General features: G+C 37.4%; 1 protein-coding gene across 1 annotated transcript; it reads right to left on the bottom strand.

Moving 5' to 3' along the window:
* Positions 1 to 551: 551 nt before the first annotated feature.
* On the bottom strand, positions 552 to 23,838 carry LOC136247525 (protein NLRC5-like). The gene is made up of 2 exons (XM_066039282.1): positions 23,727 to 23,838; positions 552 to 6,130 (listed from the first exon to the last, which is right to left on the bottom strand). The coding sequence occupies exons 1-2, from the start codon at positions 23,836 to 23,838 to the stop codon at positions 552 to 554; spliced, it is 5,691 nt and encodes a 1,896-aa protein (XP_065895354.1).
* Between the last annotated feature and the right edge of the window lie 1,069 nt (positions 23,839 to 24,907).

Raw genomic sequence — 24,907 nt, 5'->3', positions numbered from 1 at the left:
TTGTAACAGACAACTCTTGCATGTTTGGGTGGAAGTGCAGATAAAATAGGAATTTGGAAATCACCTAATGTGAAGGACGATGACAAGGCTTTAGAACAATATTACTTTGTCACATGGCTATGGAAGACTGATACCTGACAAGTACCTGGAAGCTGGGATTTACCTGACATTTCATCAGATGATTTTGACTAAATGTTACATCAAACCAAGGGTGAAGGTGGTGCTTACTGAGATGGCTAATGTTGTTCAAGAGAATAGTCAGTGATCCAGAACTAGATTGTTTTAGCTATTGGTGAAATGAAATACTCTTCCTAGAGAAAATTAATTACTTCAAGTAACAATGTTTTATTTGATGCTCGTAAAAGCTGATGAGTTGAAAGAGAAAGTATAGCAGACACAAGATCTTAAAGATTATTGATACTACAAACCATGGTGTTTGTTCTCAACATATAGATGTTGTTAGCTTTTACACTCATGTATAATCATGTATAAAATTATGCTATAAATACACTAAACAATTTTACAGTAAGATTGTCTGTTGTGTATTGCAGTTACCTTTCAGTATGCTTAACATGTGTGCCATCACTGTCATGAAATTCCATTGTATTACTAGTGGTAATCTTTAGATTTTGTGCTGCTTCATTACCAACATCGTTGTTTGAAATAGTAAATTCTATTAGAGAAGACTTACTATGCAAATCTTTTGTGAGTTTTGCTACACCAGACACATCTAGATCATTATTGTGGATGTGGAATTTCAGTAGTTTAGTATTATGAGATAAAACAGTTGCAATATCATCTACTGCTCCACTACCAATACTGTTGCTGGAAATATCAAATTCTGTTAGAGATGAAATATTTTGCAAAGCTCTTGCAATCTTAATTGCACCTGATGTTTCCAAATTATTTCCTTGAATGTAGAACTTTTGCAGGTCAGTGTTATGATATAATACAGCTGCAATGTCATCTGCTGCTTCGTTGCCAATATTGTTGTTAGAAATATTAAATTCTTTTAGAGATGAAGTGTTCTGTAATCCTCTTGCTATCTTAATCACACTTGATGTTTGAACAATATTGTTGTCAAAATAGAGCTCTTGAAGGTCAGTATTATGAGATAAAATAACTGCAATGTCACCAGCAGCATCACCACCAATATTATTGTGTGAAATACTTAATGTTGACAGAGACAAAATGCAGTGCATAAAAGCTTGCAAAATTTCGGTTCCATTTACCGAATCAAAATCATTGTTATGCATATGGCACATTTCTATATAGTGAGGCATTATTGCCATTTTGTATGCTTCAAATTCTGCAAACTCTTTGAAGTCTTCACTGTCAGTCCTATTTTTGAATATTGCATCTGATGTAATCCAGGTGAATGCTCTTGCTATTTTAACTGCACCTACATTATTTCCATGAATCGATAGACAGCCAAGCCTCATTAAAACATTTGTGATATGTGATCTTGCATCTATAAACGATGCAGAAAAGTGAAATAGACCCCCACGAATTGCCATTCCTTGAAGAAATTTCATGCTGCAAGAATCACTGTTACCACCCTGAAAATATTCATAATGAGTATTACCACATAACACAGCAGTGATGTCACTTGCTGCTTTACTACCAATATTGTTGTTTGAGATATTTATATCTGAAAGACGAGAGGTAATGTGTAGAACTCTTGCAATTTTAATTGCACCTGGTGTTTCTATATTATTGTCATGAATATAGAACCTTCTTAGTTCGGTATTATTAGATAAAACAGCTGCAATATCATCAGCTGCTTCACTACCAATGTTGTTGTGTGAAATGTTAAATTCTGTCAGGGATGAAGTTCTGTGTAGTGCTCTCACAACCTTGATTATACCTGCTGTTTCTAAGTTATTATCACGGACGTATAACAATTCTAGCTTAGTGTTAAGAAATAAAACTGCTGCAATATCATCTGCTGCTTCCAAACTTATATCATTATTTGAAATACTAAATTCTTTCAGAGAAGAAGTACCGAGTAGAGCTCTTACAACCTTAATTGAACCTGATGTTTTTAAATTATTATCGCGGATGCATAAAGTTTGTATCTTAGTATTACGAGATAAAATAGTTGCAATGTCATCTGCTGCTTCACAACCAATATTGTTGTTTGAAATACTGAAATTTGTCAGAGCTGAAGTATTGTGTAGGGCTCTTACAATTTTAATTGCACCTGCAGTTTCCAAATTATTATCACGAAAGCAAAACTGTTGTAGTTTAGTATTATGAGATACAGCTTCTGCAATGTCATCTGCTGCTTCACTATCAATAGTGCTGTTGGTTACACGAAATTCTATGAGAGATGAAGTACTTTGCATAAGTACTCTCAACAATCTGCGTACATTCCATTCCATTGTTTTAAAGTTAATTTTATCTAAATAGAAACTTTGTACATTGCATAAACATAAAACGACAGCAATATCTTTTATTGCTCCACTATCAACGTCATTGCTTAAATCATGTAGATACGAACAGTAGTTTAAAACTTTTGATGTATTAGTTACATTTACATTATATCCAGAAATGGATAGTATCGATATATCATCGTTATAGTCATCAAAACAAATTTCAATATCATAGACATCACCATTACTGATATCTGTGACTGAAATGCTAAACTCTTCTAAAGATTTACTATTTCTCAAAGCTCTTATAATCTTAATGACACCGGCTGCGTTCAAATTATTTTTGTCAATAGAAAGCCTTCTAATTTGGGTGATATGAGATAAAACCATTGCAATATCACCTGCTGCTTCACTACCAATATTGTTGCTTGAAATATCAAATTCTGTCAGAGATGAAGTATTTTCTAGCCCTCTTGCAATCTTCACTGCACCAGATGTTTCTATATTATTGTTATCTATGCAAAATTCTTGTAGTTCGGTGTTGTGAGACAAAACAGCTGCGATGTCATCTGCTGCTTCACTACCAATTTTGTTGTTTGAAATAACTAATTTTGTTAGCAATGAAGTATTACATAAAGCTCTTGCAATCTTAATAGCACCTGATGTTTCTAAATTAATATTAGGAATATAAATAGTCTGTAATTTAGTATTACGAGATACAGATTCTGCAATGATATCCACTGTTTCACTATCAATAGTGATGCCATAAAGATTGAATATTTGGAGAGATGAAGTGGCACACATAAGTACTGTCAGAAGTTTAAGTACATCATGTTTTGCTGTAGTAAAGTCAATCCCATTTAAGTTAAATGAATGCAATTTACATAAAACAACTGGAATATCTTTTGCTGCTTCACTGTCAATAACATTTCTTTCAATACATGTATGTTGAGATAAAGCGTAGTCTAATGCTCTTGCTTGTATGGTTGTATATATACTATCTCCATGGATGCTTAGTTTACCATGCTGTATAAAAATTCTACTATCACAGACTTTTTTAGTACTAACATTCATGAATGAGATATAAAATTTTGTTAGAGATTCATTGTCTCGCAAAGCTCTTAAAATTTTAATGACATCTATTGCATATAAGTTGTTGTTTTCAATTTTAAAATATTCAATTTGAGTGTTGTGGGATAAAACAGCTGCTATGTCATCTGCTGCTTCACTACCAATATTGTTGCTTGAAATAGTAAACTCTAATAGAGAAGACGTATTTTGCAGAGCTCTTGCAATCTTAATTGCACCTGATGTCCCTAAATTATTTCCATCTATGTAGAAGTATTCTAGCTTTGGGTTATAAGACAAAACAACTGCAATGTCATCTGCTACTTCACTACCAATAGTGTTCCTTGAAATAGAAAATATTATTAAGCTTGTCAGATAACTTATAGTATTCTTGAGTGCTTCAGAATGCTGTATTGATAATGCCCTCAAATATGAGTGGTGGTTATTGTAGATAACAGCGGTCAAATAATCAGCTACATACTGATGTGGTGATGTTACATTGTGGGTGCATTCAATTATTGAACCTTCACTTAGTAAACAACCAGCGCTAGAATGCAAGTTAGTTCCACAAATCCTAACAAGCAGAAAATTATTAAGCAAGACACTATGTCTAGTGCTGGGGACAACGTAACTTACAGCAATGTCAAATGGTATAGCAGTAAGCCATGCCATAATGCGATCTACCACTCTTTCATCATTGAATTCTTTACAACGTATAACTCTAAAGGATGAATATACAGCAATTACTCTGTTTCCTTCAGGTTCATTCATCACCGATAGCATTCCACGCCTATGTTTCTGTGGATATTTTTTAAGTATGCTTTCTTTAAGTGTATTAGTAAAATCACTTATCAGCTTCACAGTTTTACTGTCATGCAAAGTGCTAATAGATAAGACAATTTCCTTGGTATTCCACATCCTTAACACCACACATAGTTTCCTAAAAGAATCCCAGTGTAAGTTATTACTTGAAATGTCAACAGCTATGACATTTAATGCTACATGATGAGAATGGAACAATTCATACAAGACATTACAGCACTTCTCATCGATGTTACAATGTGACAAGTTAATCATTTCCCACTGCCTACTGGGTGATCTTAATAGTAGAACTGCAAGTGTGTGTACATCATTAGGTGTCAAGGATTGGTAACTGAGGTCAATTATTCCTCCCTTGAATATGTTCTCAACAGATGACAACATTTCATGATCAGCTTCTGCTAAACAATGCAATAGGTGAAGGCATTTTATTTTATTATTCAGAATAGAATCAGAAATATTACTAGCCTTGAGCAACCTACTGGAAAGTTGAAAATAATTACCAGTGAGGAAATGTTTAAACACAAAACTATCACCTCCTGTTATACCAACATACATTATCCAAGTGTTGCAGTATTGAGAACTCCAAAATGTGTCACTGAGTAGTTTAAACTGTGCCTTGTCTGGTAGTGAGGCAATGTAATGGGCTGCCATATATTCTTGAACAGCAAAGTGAAGAAAATGAAATGATTCATGATCACAGCCATCTTGTGGCTTAAAATACCGAGCATGTTTTAACAAGCCAAGTCCATACCAGTTAACAGGAGTGAGGTTAGGACATGTTACTTTAATTTCAGCCAGTGTGAACACTAGTTGATCCTTTTGTAAAGCAAGGAAAGCAAACTGCGACAGCTCCTTAACCACTTGATCATATGGATGGGGTAGATCATTGAAATTGGTGATAGTAACAGTAAATAACTTCTTGTCTCTTTTAAGAAAATGAACAATTGTCATAATTATAAAATTTTCAAACAATTTTGTGTGTGTTTTTGGCAAAGTATTAATACCGTCTTCAGTGAGGCATAGTAGTATGCTCATTATCAGTGGAATAAAGCATAATGTATTAATAAATGGATTAGATGTTAGAAAGCATTCAAGTCCTTTGATTTTTTGAGTTTGGCCTTGCAATGCACTTTTGATGAAGTCTTTTCGATCTTCCTCAGTAAACCCCAACACTTCTGCCCTACGGTCTACAATACTGTGGATATTAGATGAAGCATTTGGACGAGATGTAATTACTAAACCACACTTCACTAACCATTTACGGTTGATTATATCTTTTAAAAAATGGCTTTTGTTATCTTCAGAAACCTCATCATATCCATCAAGTATAATGGTAAGATATTTACCATCAGTTTCAACAAGCCAATCAGTTACCTTACGAGCTAGTGTGTCACTCTGAAAAAAGTACTTAACAAGTGTCATAGAATCAGTTATGAAGTTCACTTGAGGGTCACGCATGAATATTAAAAACAACAATTTTTTGCTGTTTAAAAGAGTGCTATTAGCCCATTGGAAAGCAATCTCTTTACTCAAGATAGTTTTTCCTACTCCAGGTGCTCCTTCAATGAGAAGTCTGTAAGGATGAGATGTTTCCCCTTCATATGGAGTAAACAGATCATTGATATTTTTAATGGTCCTATCATAATCTATGTATGCTTCTCTGTTTTCTGCAATTCTATTAGAACTTAATTCCTGTGCAACAGTGATGATTTCAGATTCAGTACGTCTACCTTCATGATGGATGATGGTTAATGGAGTATAGTGTTTAGGATGGTAGGGTGGCCAGTCATCTAAGTCACCAGCATATCTGCTCTGACAGTAGTATTCACGCAAATGATTAGTGGCTGCTTCAACATCTTGAATAACTAGGATATGGAAAAAACAATCTAGTAATTGTAGTAAACAATACAACCATAAAACATTAGGTGCAATTAGCTGTGTACAAGATAAAAAATTATCAATACCATGATAACTGTTTCAGTACTACTGTACTCTATAGTAAGGATCCCCACAATAAAGGATGCATGCCAAAATCTCTGTCATTAGAAATCATCATAGAACCACATATCAAGGCACATGATAGAGTGTTATGCGGCCACATGCAGCCTGTGCATGCACATGACATGCAGACAGGTGTGCATTTTACAGGAACCAAGAAAATGCTGTTTTCATGCATGCGTACATAGGTCTGTAGTTCCTACATGGGGATTATTCAATTTTGTTGTGAAAATTCCCTTGCGGTGGGGCACCTTCCATTAGCTGAATTTGCCAAGCAACGACTGAGATATGTGTCTTTGAAGTTAGCTTTATATTTTTATTTTTCTTCATCTTATTATTTTAAATGTACAAATATAAGGTACATGTAACAGGTTTCAACTACGTAATTTAACGGATGATTTTCTAAAACTATTCTTCTTTTTGCACAAAATTGCTATACCTCACTCATGTTTCAGTAAATTTACTTCAAATCTGATGGCATTAGAAGCGTCTTACAGCACATTTACAGTTTAAAGTTCGTAGAGATTGGACTAAAAAAGTGAGTTATGTGTGAATTTTAAAAATGCAACGGCGAGTTTTTGTTATGGCTACAGGGTAAACCACTTCAAGAAACAGGTTGAAAATTATTAGTTTGTAGATAGGTTAACCATTGTAGGAGTGCCTTTTGGTGGTTGAAAAGAATCAAGATAAACAAAAACATGAATCATGAGTATCAAGCGTGCAATATAGTCTTGTGAGTAAAAACAATTTATTTATTTTGTGAAACCCATATCATGCTAATGTGTAAGTGCGTGCAGTAAGTTTCTATTGGGTTGCTTTGTGATCAGTAGTTGGACTATGCTTCGTAGATTTAGGAGGTGATAAATTCATTGACATTTCCTCAGAAGTACGTAAAGATACAATCTGGTTTTCATGGATAACCAGGTTTCTTTTTTCTTTCTTTCTTCTTTATTTTATTTCTTGTGGTTAGTTCTTTTCTCTGGAAAAGTCATGTCAGGGTTGACATATACATTATTCCACTTGGTGTTAGATCTGAGTTGTGGTGATCGAGACAGAATTTTCCATTAGTTTACTTCATTATCTAAGCACACACATAGGGGTCTGATTTTGTTTGTCAGCTTCTTTCCAAGTTGAGTGACCAAAGTAAATGGAGCCTCTACACCTAGAGAATTACACAGGTTGTTGTAGGTGGATGTATCATTGTTTGTATTAGGAGTAGGGGGTTATGGATAATTATTAAATTACATTTTCGACTTTCATGATCTGAGACTCCATTGATAAAGTCAAAAGCAGTGTAAGCTTTTGAGCTGTTCTGAGGATGGGAAAGAGGCAGAGAGGGAGGTACATTTATTATAGGGATTCTAGTATATCAGTAACTTTGCTTTCCAGTTGTGTTGTTTGCTCCAATTAGCTTTGAACTTTGCAAGTTAGGATTTGATTCATTTGGTTCTTGGTCAGTACTTGTGCTGGCTTCATCTGGAGTAGAAATAGATGTAACATGGATGGCTGCAAGCTGTTTGATGCGACTGTAACAGTGGTTTAGTATCCTACATTAGTAACATTGTCAGAGAGGTGCAATAACGTTGGTAGTCTTCTTTGGAAACTCCATCACAATTGGCATGTATCCAAGTGTAACACAAGTCGAACTGGATAGCTTCACCTAACTTCCCTTTGGAAGTACACTTTTTACTACAATGACCACAGACATCTCCTGCTAAGCTGCTCAATGCTGTGAGACTTTATGTTGGTGAAGTAGTATTAATGCCTGATCCACTCAGTCTGGCTTGCGTATCATCATCACTGCCACTCTTTCTACTTCCAGTTTGGACATTTTCATCCTTGTTTCCGTTACTGCAATCATCCAGTCCATATACCATTAAAACCACTTACTGTCAAACCAGACCGCCATACTGAGTTATCTCATTCAGTGTTCACCAGCTATCACCATTAGGTCTTACAGTCTTGTATTGCAAGACAAATTTCTACACAAGACGAATTTCAGCTACAACCCACAATTGATTATTGTCACACCTACCAGACAGCTGCTGAAGAGGATCAGCTGAAAATTCAACGGTAAGTAGATTAATCACCTTTCTTTAGAAAAGCTTTTCAATAAAAGCCTGTGAGTCATAATACAAATATCAACTACCTGTAGCAAGTGTGAGATCAAAATACTTTAACAGTGCAGTCACCCTATTAGTCAGCTACATACTAGAGTAAGGTACAAATCACCATGTAGCTAGAGAGATCAGCTACAAACAAATCACCCTGTAAAGAGTACAGCTACAAACAAGTGACCCTGTAGAAAGTTTACATGTAGCTACAAACACATCACACTTTTAGAGAGTTCAGATTCAAACAGGATACCCAGTAGAAAGCTCAGCTACATTACAAGTCTCCCTGTAGAGTTCAGCCAAGTTACAAATCACCCTGTAGAGAGTTAAGCTACATTACAAGTCATTGTGTATAGAATTCACCTAAGTAACACGTCACTAGAGAATTCAGCTACATTGCAAGGTACTCTGTAGAGTCCAGCTAAGTTACTAACTCACCCTGTAGAGAGTTCAGCTACATTACAAATCACCTTGTAGCTAAAGTTACAAGTCACGTGCACCCTGTAGAAAGTTCAACTACAGTACAAGTCACCCTGTACAAGGTTCAGCTACACTACTATATAGTTATCATACAGAGAGTTCTGCTACATTATAAGTCACCATGTAGAGAGTTTAGCTAATTAAGTTACTAGATGAATAAAGGGGAATAGGGATTGTTTTGAAAATTGAAGATGATCACTGAGATGGTATGGTAAGCCACAAATCTCTATTATGACTCTCTGTCATAAAATATTAGTATAATAATGCTCCCTCTATTCATTGAGTCAAACTAAGGGCTTGTGGTTTACATTACCACCCCAGAGATTTCTTCCTGTTTCTTGGCTTCCTTAGCAATCCCTACGTATTTCCTTTTTGAAATTTCAGATTTTGTATTCATCTACCTGTAGTTTGTGTACTTTTTTTATAAATTTGTGGATTTGTGTATTGATATTGATAACGAAGATTGTTTTGGATAGAGCAATTTTGTATACTACATTATTATACAGTCAATGTTCTGTATACACATGAAACTGATAAAATCGCAATGTGTAGCTCTACAGATTCTCTTAATATGAACATTACTTGCCAGATTCTGATTTCTGAATCAGTGCATCATGCATTCATGCTTTGCTGCTATCAGATACACTTGACTGCTTTATTAGAGTATTTACATGACTGCTCTATTAGAATATTTTAAAATTTTGAATACTTTGCCCATGAACGCTAATCACGTGAAACATAATCATAAGCTTTCAGCATAAATTAAGCTTCCTGGTCTATACTGAGTTTAATGGAGCATATTTCTTCATTGACCCACATCAGTTTGTGTGCGTACTGGTGCTTTGACAAGAAGAAACAGCCCAGATAAGGCTGCTTTTATGAGCCATGTGCAGACATGCACAATGATCTGTTCAGTAAGCCTCGCTACTGTTTATTCTCCTTGTACAGTATAATTCGCTATAAATTCCTGCAAAACAAAAATATAATCCATGCAAAACCAGCCAAGTTGTATAAAAGGGTGCAGCCTTCAAAAACCGAGTATCTGTTTTTGACTCCGTCTAATTTATTATCACTGCAACACCATGAATTTAAAATCAGTCTTTAAAGCTTTACTATTTGTATGAAAAGTGTATGTGTGTGTATGTCATTTGTGTTTGTCATAGAATAGAATTGAAATATTTCAGGTATAGTTTCTTTCTATTTTCTTTTTTACAAGTGATATAATGTGTAGGTGAAAAAAGTTGTGAAATCAAAGGTGGCAACCATAAAATGGTATTGGATCAGTAGGTATTGTTTTATCTTTCTGTAAGGGTAGAGCACAAGTTTGTTTTACCTATAATACTGTATCATTGTCATTGTATCTGTAGATAATAAGAATAATGATTTGTGCAAAAACAAACCTCAAAGCCAGTTTACAAACTACAAAAAGAAGTGAAATCCATGCAAAACAACCAAACTGTATAAAAAGGTGTGGTGTGCATTATTAAAATTACTTATCATTAACATCATTGCAGCCATTTCATGGCCACCACCTTTAATTTCACAACTTTTTCACCCAGACTTTTGAAGGCTGCACCCTTTCTACACAGCTTAGCATGGATTTCACTTCTTTTTGTATTTTAAATACCCAAAGCCAACCATAAACTGGCTTTGAGGGTAATTTATTTTAAACAAATCATTGTTCTATATTTCTACAGATACAATGACGATGACATAAGACAAACTAGCTAATGCTCTACCAGCATAGAAAAATACCTACTGATCTTTGATACCAAATAAGCCTATAATTTTGTACTTGTTTGTTCATAAAGTTGCACTATAGTACCTGTATTCAATAGTGTTTTATAACAAAGTAAAGCAAGTTAGGTGTAACTATGCATGATTGTACTATTTGTCTATTAGAAATTTTATTTTGCAGTGACTGTTACATTGGAGTATCTTGATTTATGTGATAAGTTGTATTTTCTCAACTTTAACAAAGAAATTCTACACTCTTTATGCTAGAATACAATTTCCAGCCTGTTTTCACATGTTTTGCTAGCATAGCACTTATTATCAAACGATACAGTAGTACCGTTTAAGTAGGGATCCCCAGAAAATTTTGCATGCCGCAAAAAAATCTGCCTTTAAAAATCATCCTAGAGACATTTTATACCACAAAAATCACCTTTACGGAATCGTACTAGCCCATATTGTATAATCTAAACCAAAACAGCTAAGCTGAATTTTTAATTACAACAATTCAGGTGAATTTGCGTTGCCTCCTCCAAGTTTCACTAGGATTCGGCATCAAATTCATCTGAATTGTGGTAATTAAAATCAATTCATCCGAATTGTGGTAATTAAAATTTTTGTCATTAACCTACCATCACAACCATTTCTTGGCTGCCACCTTGGATTTCACATCTTTTTTTCACCGTAGCATTTTTGGGGGTCGCACTCTTTTTTATAGCTTGGCTGCTTTGGTTTAGATATCACTTCTTTTTGTATTGCAAGCCACAAAGCTGGCCACAAACTGGCTTTGGTGCTTCCTTTTAACTTGTTTGTTTTTCTTTACTGCAGGAATTGTGGAACAAAAGAAGCAATTGTGTACAGTTTTTTGTCATTTAATACTTAACACATCATACACTGCAGGCAATAAGGTGATTTACATAACTGCTCTGTAGCTGAAACTCTCATTGTTCATAGCTGAACTATTTTTAGGGTGACTTATTTCTAGCTGAACTCTCTACATGGAGATTTGTTTCCAGAGCATATTTTAGTATTAGTATTAGTAATTACAGGTTAAAGGCACAGCCTGTGAAACCCGATCACATACAAAAAAATTACAGTGAAAAATAATCAATTAGCTACAAATTATAAATCAAAAATTATATATGTAAATCAATTGTTTCCAATGTTCATCATCTAAAAGAGACTTAAAACTACAGATATTTCTACAGGGTGATTTGTTTGTAGCTGATTCTCTATAGGGTAATTTGTTTCTAGCTGATATCTCTACAGGGTGACTTGTTTCCAGCTGATCTTTCTACAGGGTGATTTGTTTGTAGCTGATCTCTCTACAGGGTTACTTGTTTCTAGCTGAACTATCTACTGGGTGACTTGTTCCTAACTGATCTCTCTACATGGTGATTTGTTTCCAGCACATATTTCTACTGAGTGATTTGTTTGTAGCTATATAATCTCTATAGCTAGGGTAACTTGTATCTAGCTGATATCTCTACAGGGTGACTTGTTTCTAGCTGATCTCTCTACAGGGTGATCTGTTTGTAGCTGATCTCTCTACAGGGTGATTTGTTTGTAACTGATATCTCAACAGGGTGCATGACTTGTCTGGTGATTTGTTTGTAGCTGATCTCTATACAGCTTAACTGATCTCTCTTCAGGGTGACTGCTGACTGCTCTATTAGAGTATCTCGATCTCGCACTTGCTACACCAAGTTGGATTTTGTGTTGTAACTTTGTGGCTTTAAGTCTGATTCCTCTACAACATTGAAGAGCCCTTCTAAGATGATTACTCCATCTGTACAGTGATTGTCAAAGCATTACTCCAAGTGGTTTTTCTGGTAGGCGTGGCAAGTAGTCGTTTTTTATTAGCTAATCTAGATTGCATAATTGTTACACACTGTTGGTATTTTCGTAGTATATTCATGGTTTTTAGCTCAATTTCTTTCAAACCACAAAAGGTTTGAGGTTCAATAGATAACCTATTCACCCAGCGATTTTCAGCTTCTTCCCATAAGATAAGGCCACCAATTGTAGATTCCTTGTTTCCTGTCACCCGCCCGCATGCTAATTTTAGAGCCACATGCAAATTTATTATTGCATTTGATAATCACGTGTCCTAAATATTAATGCTGGCCGGGAGGTTGTGTGCTCGTGTCATTGGGATGAAGACTAGGTTATTGGATAGGTGGACTCCGTTGTGAGTTTCTGATGTTATTTAGTGCATGGCATTCGACCTAATACTAGCAGTGAATCTCTTCAAGTAGCCATTGATATAAACTTGAGATGTGCATCAACTCAGACCTCGAAACCATGAGACTCAAGTTTTTGGGCCTCTTCTCAAGGTCTCATGGTTAGGTGCTAATTTCTCAAGGTCATGCTCCAGATCTCAAGAATTCTCAAGATTTTTGCCTATAAATAAAACTCAAACCCACAATCGAAAACTTTTCATCAACTCAATATAAGAAATGGTACTCACGTGATAAATATTTAAAATTTATGACGCTCAAACCTATAAAAGACTGGAGCCAACCTGTAACCCATTCCAAGCATGGTAAGGTGACTTCTTGTTTTTGTTTAGTAGTAAATAAGTTTTTCTAGCATTAATCAACTTTGAATGGACTTGATTACTAAGATAGACGGTGGGAAATATATCACGTGCCAGAGCAAAGGCCAGATTCAGACCTAGTGAAAGGATTAGTGATACCTACAATCATCACTAAGATGGGCATAAAGCTCAATAAGCAGACTTATGATTCACGTGATGCTACACCATGCTTGGAATTCCAGGTTGCTTAGATTCTGTGTAGATTAACACCATAGAGCATAGAAATAAGCTGTGAATAACAGCAGTATGCATGCAGTATAGCTAGTTTGTGCTTGTTGACATTCTTTGTTAATAAAATGTGTGTGCGCATGAACTCCACTGTTGCATGAGGCCATGCACTTGGGATGTCTCAAGGTTAACTCCAGTTCCAAGTTGAGAGGTCTGCATCAACACGAGTCCCATTCTCTGCCATTCTCAATCTGTTATTCATGTGTGAAACATTCAGAAAATTTGTACTGTTGAGGTTGATGGTACAGTCAGGCTAGTAAGTACAGTACTAGCTAGCATGTGTGCATGGCAACCCCCAGCAGCTCTATACATAAATGCCTTTCTGGCTGCTCAGGGAATACTGCAACACTTCAAATCTAAGGTTTGAATCTTAGTAGAATCTTTCAAATTACAACTAACCTTGAATTTAGCTCTCCTGAATTTAAGAGAAAAAACAATTTGGAGTTAATGGGCTCCCTTTAATATTAAATAGTAGATTTTATCAATATAATAAATAATAGCTGCCCGGCCGCATGGTATTTTTCGTTTGACTAGGACGGGAAACTGGAACTTTACAATTATTGGCCTAAGCATTTACCCTATAGGCATGACAACATATTGGTGTTATTTTTCGTGAGTAATCGCTAATAACTCCTTCACTGTTTATCGTATTTCAGCCAAACTTGGTACCAAGATGCGCTTTTACACCCTCCCTTCTGTGTGCCAAATTTCAAGGCAATCGGATATGGCATTCGTGTTTTATGGCAAGTGTGCGAAAAGAGGAAGAAAAATAGGAAGGGAAAAAAAACCAAAGAAAGTAAGCCAATTTTTGAAATCACATATCTCGGGAATGCTTAAAGCGATTTCGCTCAAATTTGGTATGCGGAGTACTGAAGTTGGAGGACGTGTCCACAGCAAAAATCGTCTGTTTTGTAAAGACAGCATAGAGCTATGGAGGTGCAAAAATCGTGTTTTTTTTTCTTCCTGTCAATATACTCACGGTGTTGCACACTGGCTTCTTGGCCACACGACACATTGTCGTGTGTCTTAATTGATACAGCATTAAATATAACAAAACACTTATAGGTGGTTGGATATAGAATTTTTAAAAATCGCCAAAACTCGAACTTTAGTCTGCCTCACTGCCTGCTTGCCTGACCACAGTCACAAGGCTAGAGGCCAAACGAAGCAGCACACAGTCACCATTTTAGGCCATAGTAGCAAACTTACCAGTGAGATTTGCCTTTTGGGGTTCCGACAAGCATAGGCCCTACTGGTTGCTCAGGTAGGAATGTACACAGATAGCTTGTTCCTAGTGTGAGGACTAATTATGGTAAGCAGTCACTGGAGTTTATGGGTACAGCCATTTGGAACAGTTTACCTAAAGCACTGTACGGTGCTAAAACTGTCGATGAATTCTAAAAATTGTATTGTGTGATGTAGCTAATTTTTCTTTTGTGTGTCTATGTGTACTGTATCTTGTACTTTATTGTGTTCTCAGGGTACAGCTGAAAAGCAGCCTTCCTTGGCTGATGCTGTTTTCCCTGACAATTTTTTTTTTAAATGCTGCTCTTCATTTTTCGTTCGCGTATGTACAGGCACGCCCCTTTTATCAACTCGAAGGAATTCATTATACCTGGTAGCCTATGAGGCCAGCTGTGTTGTTTTTCGATGTCTGTATAGCACATGGGAAAGGCCTTTACCACATCCATAAAAACTTGTTTCACCCGTATTTTAAATCGGCACGTATTAACCGCCTTAAATCATAGCTTACCTGCCCAGAAGTTTAATACAGGTTGTATATGGCCTTTATTTCTCACATAAAGGCTGATTTTAGCGAACAAAGTTTTGCTCACGTGGGTGCGGAAAGACAAACAAATATAAAAACATACATACATACATAACACACACACAGCTGGCGGTCTTCGGCCGGCTGTGGGCGCACAACTTGTTTTCACAATTGCATTAGGCAACCTTGGTAGGTGGGGTACTGATACCAATTCAAGAAGTAAACACAGAGCTACTTATACATGAAAATTGTGCTTTGTTTCTTCCTGTACATATACTCACTACCGTGTGTCTTGATGAAAATTCCTTTTTTTCTGAAAAACACTTACTGTTTCCTTTTCACTTGATGCTCACTAGTGGACCTATACCCCTCACAAAGAACCACCAGTGGGTTGTTATGAGTTGAAAGATGCTTTTCAAGGCAGTTTTTATGTGTGCATTCTATAAGGATTTTTGCAAAAAAAAACCATGGGCGATCCCTAATATGAACCCAGTATTGTGATTCATGACAAATGACAATATAGAAAGAAGTTCAGCTATACACATTAGGGCTGAGCAATAGTGAAATTTTCACTGTCCGAACGATATCAAGACACTGTTCACGATAGACGATAGTAAAACGATAGTGATAATTCACCTATTTAGTATTAGTTGCCTTCAAAGAGAGTTGTAAGGAGGGATGTACCCATACATGTATTTTGCATAAGATATTAAACAGCCTTTTAGGCTGATTCTTGTCATTATTTTAAAGTATTTTGCAGATATTTCTCCATATTTTACTTGTTAATTACTGTCCGATAGTAAATTTTCAAGCGATATAGGCGATACCGATAGTGATACTATCTCAATATTCTGATATGCACATACTATCCCCCAGCCCTAATACACATTATAAGCCACCCTGTAGAGAGTTCAGCTATGTTGCAAGTAACCCTATAGAAAGTAGAGAGTTCAAACAAGTCACCCTGTGGAGAGTTCAGCTACAAACAAATCACCCTGTAGAGAATTCAGCTGCTCCGTAAAAGAGTTCAGCTACAAACAAGTTACCTTGTAGTTGTAGAGATATCTGCTACAAGTGAGCCAATTTGTAGATGTAATAAGTATATTCTTTTTAAAAATACATTATTATAATGTATAAGCAAAATACAAAACAATTCTGGTCTTGATCTCTTTCTACTTTCTGCAGTAGAGAAAAAAGACAAGTAAAAGAAACTTCAAAGCTAGCCACAGACGGGCTTTAGAGTGTATAAATACAAAAAGAAGTGATATCTTTACCAAAACAGCCAAGTTGTGAAATAGGGTGCGGCCCCCAAAAATCCATGGTGAAAAAAGATGTGAAATCCAAGGTGGTGAGCACCAAATTCACCTGAATTGTCGTCATAAAATTTACCTACCATCACAGCCATGTCTTGGCTGCCACCTCAGATTTCACATCTTTTTTCACCATGGCTTTTTGAGGGTGACATCCTTTATTCATAGCTTGGCTGTTTTGGTACAGATTAATTTTATAACCAAATTGTATTAGGCCGGATGGCGCTGAACTTAATTGAACAGCATAATGCATGAACAAATCGAAATCCATAGATCATCTAAAACAAGCTCTGTCAGACTGCCCAGCTACTGTTGTTGATACAACTAATGTTATTCACTATCAGCCTGTCACAATAGAATCAGCTGCCATTGTGTGGTTACTGTTATATGGAGTGCACCCTGCCTGGCCACATGCACAGTCTCCTTTCTTGCTAACTGACTTCAAAATTATGCACTACAGACCATCAAAATTTGGTATACGAATCAGGTAAGCGTTACTCTACAATAGTGCACTTCAAATTTTCGTGATTTGGGCTTTGGCCAATGTTGCAGTCCTCAAGTGTGTGTTTTCACTACTTTTCATATTGTTATTAGTAAAAAGGAAAGCATAGAATTGTTTTACAAAGTGAGAAATGGTTGGAACCAAAGTGGCTTAGCGCATTCCCCAAGTTATTTTAAAATCGGCTTGAAACTTCAGAGTAATATAGGTGTAAAATTAAGACGTGTTATTTCACAAAACTTTGTATGCTAAACTAAAGTACCACAGGCTATCACAGCAGCTTTCTAGGTGTAGATAAGTTGTACCCTAGCAAAGTTTTGGGCCACCCTAAAATAACTCATTAAGTGTGTGGGTTGAAACAAATTGTGTTGTGCGGCTGGACTTAATCGGTTCAGCGTCACCTTAAGTAATTTAAAACCAGGTGTACATAAACACCAAGAAGTGTATCACCACAATGTAAACACCCTGCCATGTATACCATAGGTGTTTGGGTAACACAACAACATGGGTATCCCAGTACCCAACTTTTATAGTGTATGCTGACACAGCAATAACGCACCTTGATTGCGGACAATGTACCCAGGGAATTAGATACTGTGTAGTAGGAGCAGGTGGTTGGGTTGCAGTTATCTGCGTATTGGTACGCGGACTACTGTTACTATCCCGTTTGGGACCACTTGTACGCGGATGTACGCATCTCACCCGCAAAGAAAACAGTACGGTGCTATCAATAAACCGCCTAGTTCTCTCATGATTTTCAGCCATCAAGATGTCCCATCTTTTGTAGGCATGTCCTGTCAAGATGTCCCATCTTGAGACAGGAAAAATCAGTGGGTACGCAGCTCACTGTTTGCAGCTTTGAAAACATGAAAGCTTTCAGAAATCTCAGCTATCAAGATTCTCATAACTATTTTGTTGGTGTTTCCTGCCAAATTCCTCATGTGTGGGTGTGTGTCTGTGTGTGTTTTTAAGTACTTAGCTGTTTTACCAAACTGGATTAAGTGTAAGTGTGTATGAGATAGGGTGATTGATCTTTACTACCCTAAACCAGAGGAGCTCAAGGTATGTTGTGTGTCATAGCCCTACGACATTGCCTGCAGAACCAAACATGCATGGCACTTGAAATTAGCATTGTCCATATGAAATCATTTGACACTTTCAAGGGGAGTATGCATAATATTCGTAACTTTTGTTTATTAGTTAGGAAAGCCAAACCAGTGTTGAGTAGGGTTCTGGGAACCATAATCTATGGTTCCCAGAGTCCTTTTAAACTAATTCAGATCAAATACTTATAAATATTCTTTAATGTTGTGACTGTGTAGCAAGATTTGAATTGCCCACTCGTCTGGCATGTGGAACTCCAAGCTCGTATTAGTGACATAGTTTAAACTGTGAAATGGAGGTGAATTGTGGGATGGTGTGGGACAAGCCCACATAAACTGTATATAAAATGCTAACTACTTTTATTCATACGTACTACCTACTGAAAGTAAAACAATTGTATAACAATGATTGTATTGTAAAACCGTGTCCGCCACATCATTCCTTCCCAGATGTAATTTGTCCATTATGTGTTTGTTAGGTTGGTGTATTAATGAATTGTACATATATAACACTTTTACAGGTCCAACAGTGGTGCTTTATGATATGCCAAGGATTTTGCTGAGTTGGACACATACAGCTATTGAAACTACTACATTTAAAAATGTATTGAGTTGTTTGTTTCTGTTTGCAGGCTAAATGAACTGTCACAGTGAAATTATCATTGTAATAGCAACTCACAGTATTCCAGTTCGGGTTCTTACCAAACAGATCTGCTATACAACAACTTTTGACAGTAGAAAATACAGTCCAGGAAGCCTCAACTGCTAATAAAGGTGTTGATGTAATTTACCTTGATTTCAAGAAGGCTTTCGACTCGGTTTTACACAACAAGTTACTATCAAAATTGTGGTCTCTTGGAATCAGGGGTAACCTTTGGAACTGGTTTAAGGCCTACCTCGGATCAAGGCAACAGTGTGTGCGTATTAATGACTCTCTATCGAGTATGGTGCCCGTCCTCTCAGGAGTCCCTCAGCGAAGCATACTAGGTCCACTTCTGTTTGCAGTTTTTATCAATGACCTACCATTGCATGTCACACTGGCCTTGTTATCTCTATTCGCTGATGACACTAAATGTTTTAAGATTATATCAAATCCTACCGACATTATTTCCTTACAAAATGCACTCAACCAAGCATTTAACTGGAGCAATACTAATGACCTATTTTTCAATGAATCTAAGATTCTCCACATTCATTTCGGTAAGGATTTTGGTTCACATAACTTTACCATAAACGGAACACCCATTGTACGATCCAATTGTGTAAAAGATCTAGGAGTTCACATATCATCATTTTTAAAGTCCTCAACCCACCGTGAATTTATTGCTTCCAATGCTTACAAAAGCTTAGGGCTAATCCGGAGGACTTTCTCAACGCATTCTACTATAGCCAAAAAGCTATTATACCTCACACTGGTACGATCACGGTTGACATATTGTAGCCAACTATGGAGACCCTACTAACTAAAAGACATCTCACTCCTGGAAAGAGTTCAAAGGAGGGCAACGAAGTATATATTAAATGACTATCACTCACCCTACAAAAGTAGACTAATACAACTTGATTTACTCCCTTTAATGTACCAATACGAACTAAGTGATTTACTTTTTTTCATAAAGTCCTACAAAACTCCCTACCCCCACTTTGACATTAATAACTACATATCAATGAAAGCATCAGTATCCACAACAAGATCATCATCAGGCAAGTTAGTCCATTGTATTTCTACAACCAATTCGAACCGTCATTTTTATTTTTGCAGACTACCAAGATTATGGAACTCTTTACCCTCGATTGACCTGAATTTATCTTATATGACAATAAAAAAGCAACTTACCCAATTTCTATGGCATCACTTTTTCAACAATTTTAACTCTAATAATACCTGTACATTTCATTTTTGCTGTCCCTGTTCTTCATGTACAAACAACACACACACTACCCCTTTTTACTCTATATAGTATATTTTTAAGTAGATAGTTAGTATTTGTAATTAGCTATTGGCAGTTCGTGCCTTTAACTATCAGCCACCCTACTCCAATCACCAATTATCATCAACACTCCTGTAATCAACTATAATTTTTGTACATGTACGGTGTGGTTGTAAAACTAATAATAATAATAGTATTATGTCACCTGTCTATGCACATACTGGAAGTGGCAAAGGTTTGCAACTGGGCTAACAACTTTGCCATGTGATTGAAGCTAGCCTATAACCATGAGCTGCTGTCATCAAGTCGGACAGTACATAATAAAAAAGGGAAACACCAATGAAAGTATCATACAGTACAATAGTATTGTATATTAGGGACATCGAAGGTGTGGGGGCGATCCGTGATAGAATATAACCCAAAAACCTGCCACGATTTTTCCTCACAACGACATGACAGTATTGGTTTGGTAAAACCAAGCCCAAAAGTGTCTTCAGATCGACCCGAAACGTTTGTGTCAAGTTGCTACAGAATTTTGAAAGAAAATTATTCAAGGCAACAGAATTTTCTACTGCCTGCCTGCCTGATGCCTTCAGTCAAGCGTAGCGGAAAAGTGGTTACAGCTACAGCCCAAATTTTTTCACAGAAACGTTTCTAGTTTGCTTAAGAAAAAACCATTGGTATATTGATAAGCATACAATTCTTGCATTATTGTCTTACCTTTTATCCTTCTTTACCATGGCCATCAGCCAAGGTTCTACCGCTGAGTGTTAATAGACTACAGTACAGCTTCCATACCCAGGGGCGGATCCAGAGTCTGGAAAGAGGGGGGGCACCTTGCTGAAAAAAAAGTTGAAGAGCAAAAAAAAAAAAAAAAAAAAAAAAAGGTCACAACAATAATAGCTAGTTATCCTTTACCAAATATATTATATCACGTATGTTATGTAAAATAAAATCCTATTTATAGCTTCCTAAGTAAGCTACACTTCCCCATGAACACTGTGACTGCTTTATTAGAGTGATTGGTGATTGACTGCTCTATTAGAGTATCTCGATCTTATATACATTTTTTTAAGGAAGGGGGGGGGGGGGGGGGGGGGGCACGTGCCCCCTGTGCCCCCCCCCCCCCCCCCCCCCCTGGATCCGCCACTGATACCAGTGTATATTGCATCAAAACTATTCGAATACACGGTTGCACCAAAAACACACGCGTACGTGACTCGCTGTTGATATCGATCAGAGAGAGCAACTCACAGCGAACTATATAGCATTGTGTAACTCAATTATAATTTATTTAGTAACAATGTTAAACCGAGTCGGGTCATCCAGGTCCTGCTTTACAGATTATTCGGGTCTGACCCCACGTGCTAAACTAAATGTGGACGTGTTACTACACGTTATAGCATAGCTCTGCTTCTTAGTGAGCCACACCCACTTACGTAAATTACAGTCTGTAGACATATGGTAGCCACGTCCATTCATCAGTGTGTAGGTATGCACGAATCCACGCCCACTTACGTAAATTACTGTCTGTAGGCATATGGTAGCCACGCCCTTTCATCAGTCCGTAGGTATGCACAAATCCACATCCATTATTGTCTGCACGCTTATGTAGAGCCACGCCCACTGATCAGTTGTTATTGTATGAGTCATAATCTAGTATAATAGTGTTGTGAGTAACTTAGCAGAATTTAATGGTCATGAGCTTGCAAAAAAACTTCTAAGAAAAAAATTGGAATTTTAAATTAGATTAGGGACAGTGTATAATTCTGCAATAAAAAGTACTGGATCGGAGTAGTACGTAATGTCCAAATACTGTAAAACAATAAGAAGTGAATATCCCTACTGTGCATTGAGTGTAGCACAGTAGGGATATTCACTTCTTATTGTTTTACAGTATTTGGACATTACGTACTACTCCGATCCAGCTTGTTTCAGTACTTTTTATTGCAGCATTATACACTGTCCCTAATCTAATTTAAAATTCCAAATTTTTTATTATACTTGTTATAATAATTTATAATTGATGATGCATGACAAACAACGTTCTGAGTGTTTTACTGACGAAGAGGGATGGAGTATACTGTTACAAACTTAGCTTAGTTACTTGGTCCATGAAGCCACACTTCCCATTATGTCATAGCTCAAATTCAAGCATTTGTTAATTGACAGCTTTTATGGTGAGTGCTGCCAAACATAATGCACCAATCATGCCCCACCCAGGTAGGGTGGGGAATACAGCAGATTTGACAAAGTCTAGTGTCAAATTTCCCAGTATTGGGGCTAAAACCCCACTATGTCCCCACCTCAAAAGAGGTTTCTGAGGGGGATTAATTTATCAAAATAATTTTTGACTACCACCATCAAAAGTCCCAGGATGTAGATGTCAAATCTCCAGTAGGTGTATGGGGATCCCGGGGGTGGGGCTTGACATTGATAGATGCATTAATATGGTAGCTTAAAAATTTGATGTAGGAAGTACCATAATCTGCCACAGAGCTGCAGGTCTGGCACTTTCGTAGCTAATGGTAACCACACCCGCGGTACTTGCCACTAAAGAGAGTACTGGGGTACAATCTGTGGCAGGGAGGGGTATCATGCTAGCTGATGTATCATGTGCAAAGTGTTTCCAGCCCCGAGACACAGTGGTCGCCTAGTTGGTGCTACTTTCAAGTGCCCAGGCATTTCACCATTAATACCAAATAACTCCAAAGCATCAATAATCACGATTTTTCTTATCGTTTATTGGCCTCTGTGTGTCCAGGCTCGCGATAAGCACCTCGTACAGGTTTACCTCCAATGTTCACCCTCCAGTTCCTGACTGGTAAAGCAGACAATAGATATTAAAGGTCGCGGAGCACCCTTTAGAGCAGACAGTAGTGAGTGCAGGCCTCAAGTTATAACGCGCATGGGCTATAATTCTGAATCTGTGGTTTTAGCCCTATGGATACATCCAGAGGAGGTTGGACACGCTTTAAGCACCACTAAAACAAATTTTACGAAAGTCTGATTTATGAAGTGAAGTAAAGGGTTGTCTCGATACAATTCAGTGAGACGTCGTGATTTCTGTCTACAAATACGTATGAGATTAGTCAGGCAAAGCTATACGCACGACAAAGTGGTTTGGCAATTTCACCCAAATCCTAAGCGCTTTCACAAAACAAAGTATATCTTCATGAAGCTTACGTGAAGAGTGATCTGATTATCAAGTCTACCCCACTGTTTGTATTTTTTGTATTGAGACTATTGAGGGTCATGTGAAATACCAATTAAAAGAATGCAATTAATGGCGATTATATTAGGTGGCATGTCCAACCTCCTCTGGGATACATCAGTGTGGGAGCCTGTATAGCTACTATAACTATCTACCTGTTACTTCCGTCTTGTCCGCGTTGTAGAAGAAGTTACTTTGCGGGTATAGGCGTTGTATATCCACGTAGTGAAGGAAGCCATTAGGCGGACACCGCACGGTTTTACATCCGTATACAGTCCACCAAGTGAAATTATTCGTGGACACCGTTCGTTCCGTATACAATGCTAGTATCTCCTGTGTGATCTGTGCTTACATTACATAACTGACAGGAACTAGTGGTCAACCACAATAATGATTACAGTTAAGCCGCAACTATTTATGTGATAACATACATAACACTGTTCAAGCCTTATGAAAACCATACCAAAACATATAATAGCATACCTTCTGTGGCAACGGTCGCTGTACCAGGAACATAATGGATCATGTCAGCCGCAGCATCAATCAGTTTACCCCAGGTAGCTGAAGGGTCACATCCTATCCATTTACGTAACATAACTCTGCATCTCTCCTCACAGCTGTTGGGATGGTCAACCGATATGATGTTAAGTTGGGATGGCGTCAATCCTAACGTTTCTCCCAACTCCCTCCACTTATCGGCGCAATGTGGAACGACATACCTGTTAATGTCACGTGCATCAGGCTTGTCATTCCCTATGTACGTACGTGAAGTTGACAGTTAGCAGCCACTTACGTGGGTTTACATGTACTTACGTGTCCTTCCATTAGGAATGGTTGCCATACGGTCGCATACAGTACGTTATTATGCTACCGAGATTAGCGTACTCACGAGCTGCTGTAGCTGTTTTGCTTGGTAGCTATCAGATGATGGAGTTTTGTTCCGAACTGCCGATACTGATCCGAACGAGCATTTGCTGAGAGTCCGCGTAATGCCTAAAGAATGCAATTAGCTACAACAGACTTTTTATATTTTCCGTTTGACACTTGCGACACGTCTATATATCATTTAATGTACTTGTCAATTTCATGCCCGTGGGGATTTGACATTGCTTCTTGTCCCCACCCCTGGGGCAGTTGACACTACTGAGTTGTCCACTTCACTGACCCGCGGCGGTTTCGGGTAGTTGCATTTCTAAACAATAAAACGATGATCGCACTCGCTATAATTTTACTACCTAAGGTGTATAGCAGATTGCATGAAATATGCCCTTAGTCCTCGCCTTAGTCATCTTTGAGGTGTTGTCAAATCCCTGGCCTACTAGGGGGTGGGGACATAGCTAGTGGGGAATTGCCAGCCGATTTTGCCCCAGTAGTGGGGAATTTGACACCACTATTTGTCAAATCCCCTGCATTCCGGGTGGGGCATGAAATTGTCGGACAAGTGCATGCATTATTATCGGCAAGTCGTTGTGAACCGGAACCAGAAACGTGAATTATTCCGTGGCAGTTTTTTTAGCCACCAGCAACTTACAGATTGCCGATTGGTCACTACAACTCATAAGAAATCACTGTGACAATATAGTGGCAAAGCTAACCTGAAGAAAGGTTTGAGCTTTCAATTTGACCGCCTTATCGATGTTAAACACGGAATTTCAATCGCGGAC

This window comes from Dysidea avara, chromosome 1, assembly GCF_963678975.1.
Source record: "Dysidea avara chromosome 1, odDysAvar1.4, whole genome shotgun sequence".
Taxonomy (NCBI): domain Eukaryota; kingdom Metazoa; phylum Porifera; class Demospongiae; order Dictyoceratida; family Dysideidae; genus Dysidea; species Dysidea avara.
Note: the sequence above shows the minus strand (reverse complement) of the source record. Positions and strands in the feature narration are given on the sequence as shown.

What these genes read in the sequence shown, in the direction of transcription:
- LOC136247525 (XM_066039282.1), bottom strand. Translation starts at nt 23,838, where the DNA reads ATGTTACGTAAATGGATAGGATGTGACCCTTCAGCTACCTGGGGTAAA. An exon ending in AGCGACCGTTGCCACAGAAG is followed by an intron (nt 6,131 to 23,726) that starts GTATGCTATTAT and finishes TCCATATCCTAG; the next exon opens with TTATTCAAGATGTTGAAGCA.